Source organism: Varanus komodoensis, unplaced genomic scaffold (genome assembly GCF_004798865.1).
Source record: "Varanus komodoensis strain SLA01 unplaced genomic scaffold, ASM479886v1 scaffold25, whole genome shotgun sequence".
Classification (NCBI taxonomy): domain Eukaryota; kingdom Metazoa; phylum Chordata; class Lepidosauria; order Squamata; family Varanidae; genus Varanus; species Varanus komodoensis.
Genome location: NW_025335661.1, coordinates 2814813 through 2815669, shown reverse-complemented (window position 1 = coordinate 2815669; position 857 = coordinate 2814813). Strand labels below are relative to the sequence as shown.

General features: G+C 58.2%; 1 protein-coding gene across 1 annotated transcript in view; it reads left to right on the top strand.

Moving 5' to 3' along the window:
- The window catches only part of FOXL2 (forkhead box L2), an 856-nt gene extending 696 nt beyond the window's left edge, over positions 1–160 (top strand). Inside the window, exon 2 of the mRNA XM_044432737.1 lies at positions 13–160. Coding sequence (XP_044288672.1) covers positions 13–160 — 148 coding nt within the window. The remainder of the gene's footprint in view (positions 1–12) is intronic.
- The last annotated feature ends 697 nt before the right edge of the window (positions 161–857 follow it).

Sequence of the window (857 nt, the reverse complement as noted above, 5' to 3'; positions counted from 1 at the left end):
CTCGGCCGGCAGCGCCTCGCCGCAGGCGGCGCCCAACGGGGCCCCCGCCGGGCTGCAGTTCGCCTGCGCGCGCCAGCCGCCCGAGCTGGCCATGATGCACTGCTCCTACTGGGACCACGACGGCAAGCACGGCGCCCTGCACTCGCGGATAGACATCTGAGCCCCGCGCCGCGGCCCCGGCCCGGCCCCGGCCCCGGCGGCCTCCCCGCCCGCGCCCGTGGATCTTCCCTGCGGCGCGCCCGCCTCCGGCGCCCGGGGGACGCCCAGTGCCAAGCGGGGGCCCCCGCCAAGTGTCTCTGTGTCTGAACTTAGAAAGCTCTGCTCCCGGTGTACGTGAAGGCAGCGTAAGTGTAGAGAACTTTCCTCCTCGTCTCTCTCGCTTCAGAAGCACCGCTTTCCTTTTCTTCTGCCCTTCGCTAGCTCCTGGGTTGTCGCGGGCACCGTTTCGCCAAGGAACAGTCTGTAAGGAAGCCCGTGTCTAAACGAAATGTCTCGAGTGGCCTCATGTGTCTTTTCTTGGAGAGCAAGCCAAAGCTGATCATGATCCTAACTCATTTCCTGGAAATCGAGTATTCCGCTTTTAAATGCCCCTTTCTAGAAGTAAAAGTTCTGAAAGCAATGGGGCTTGCGCTGAAGTAGCGTGCTTCAGAAGAATGGAGTTTGGGTCTCATTAATGTCAGAGGAATCTACTTTTCAGGATGAGTTTAAACGAGATTTCATCTGGGATCGGGGAAAAACATAAGGGGGGAACCCTGCAATCCTACAAGGGCAGAGAGATAGATCAGAAGAGGCCTATGAAGTTGTATAGTTATCAGTACAAATGAAGATCTGCCGAATCAATGGCCCCGTTGAATTAA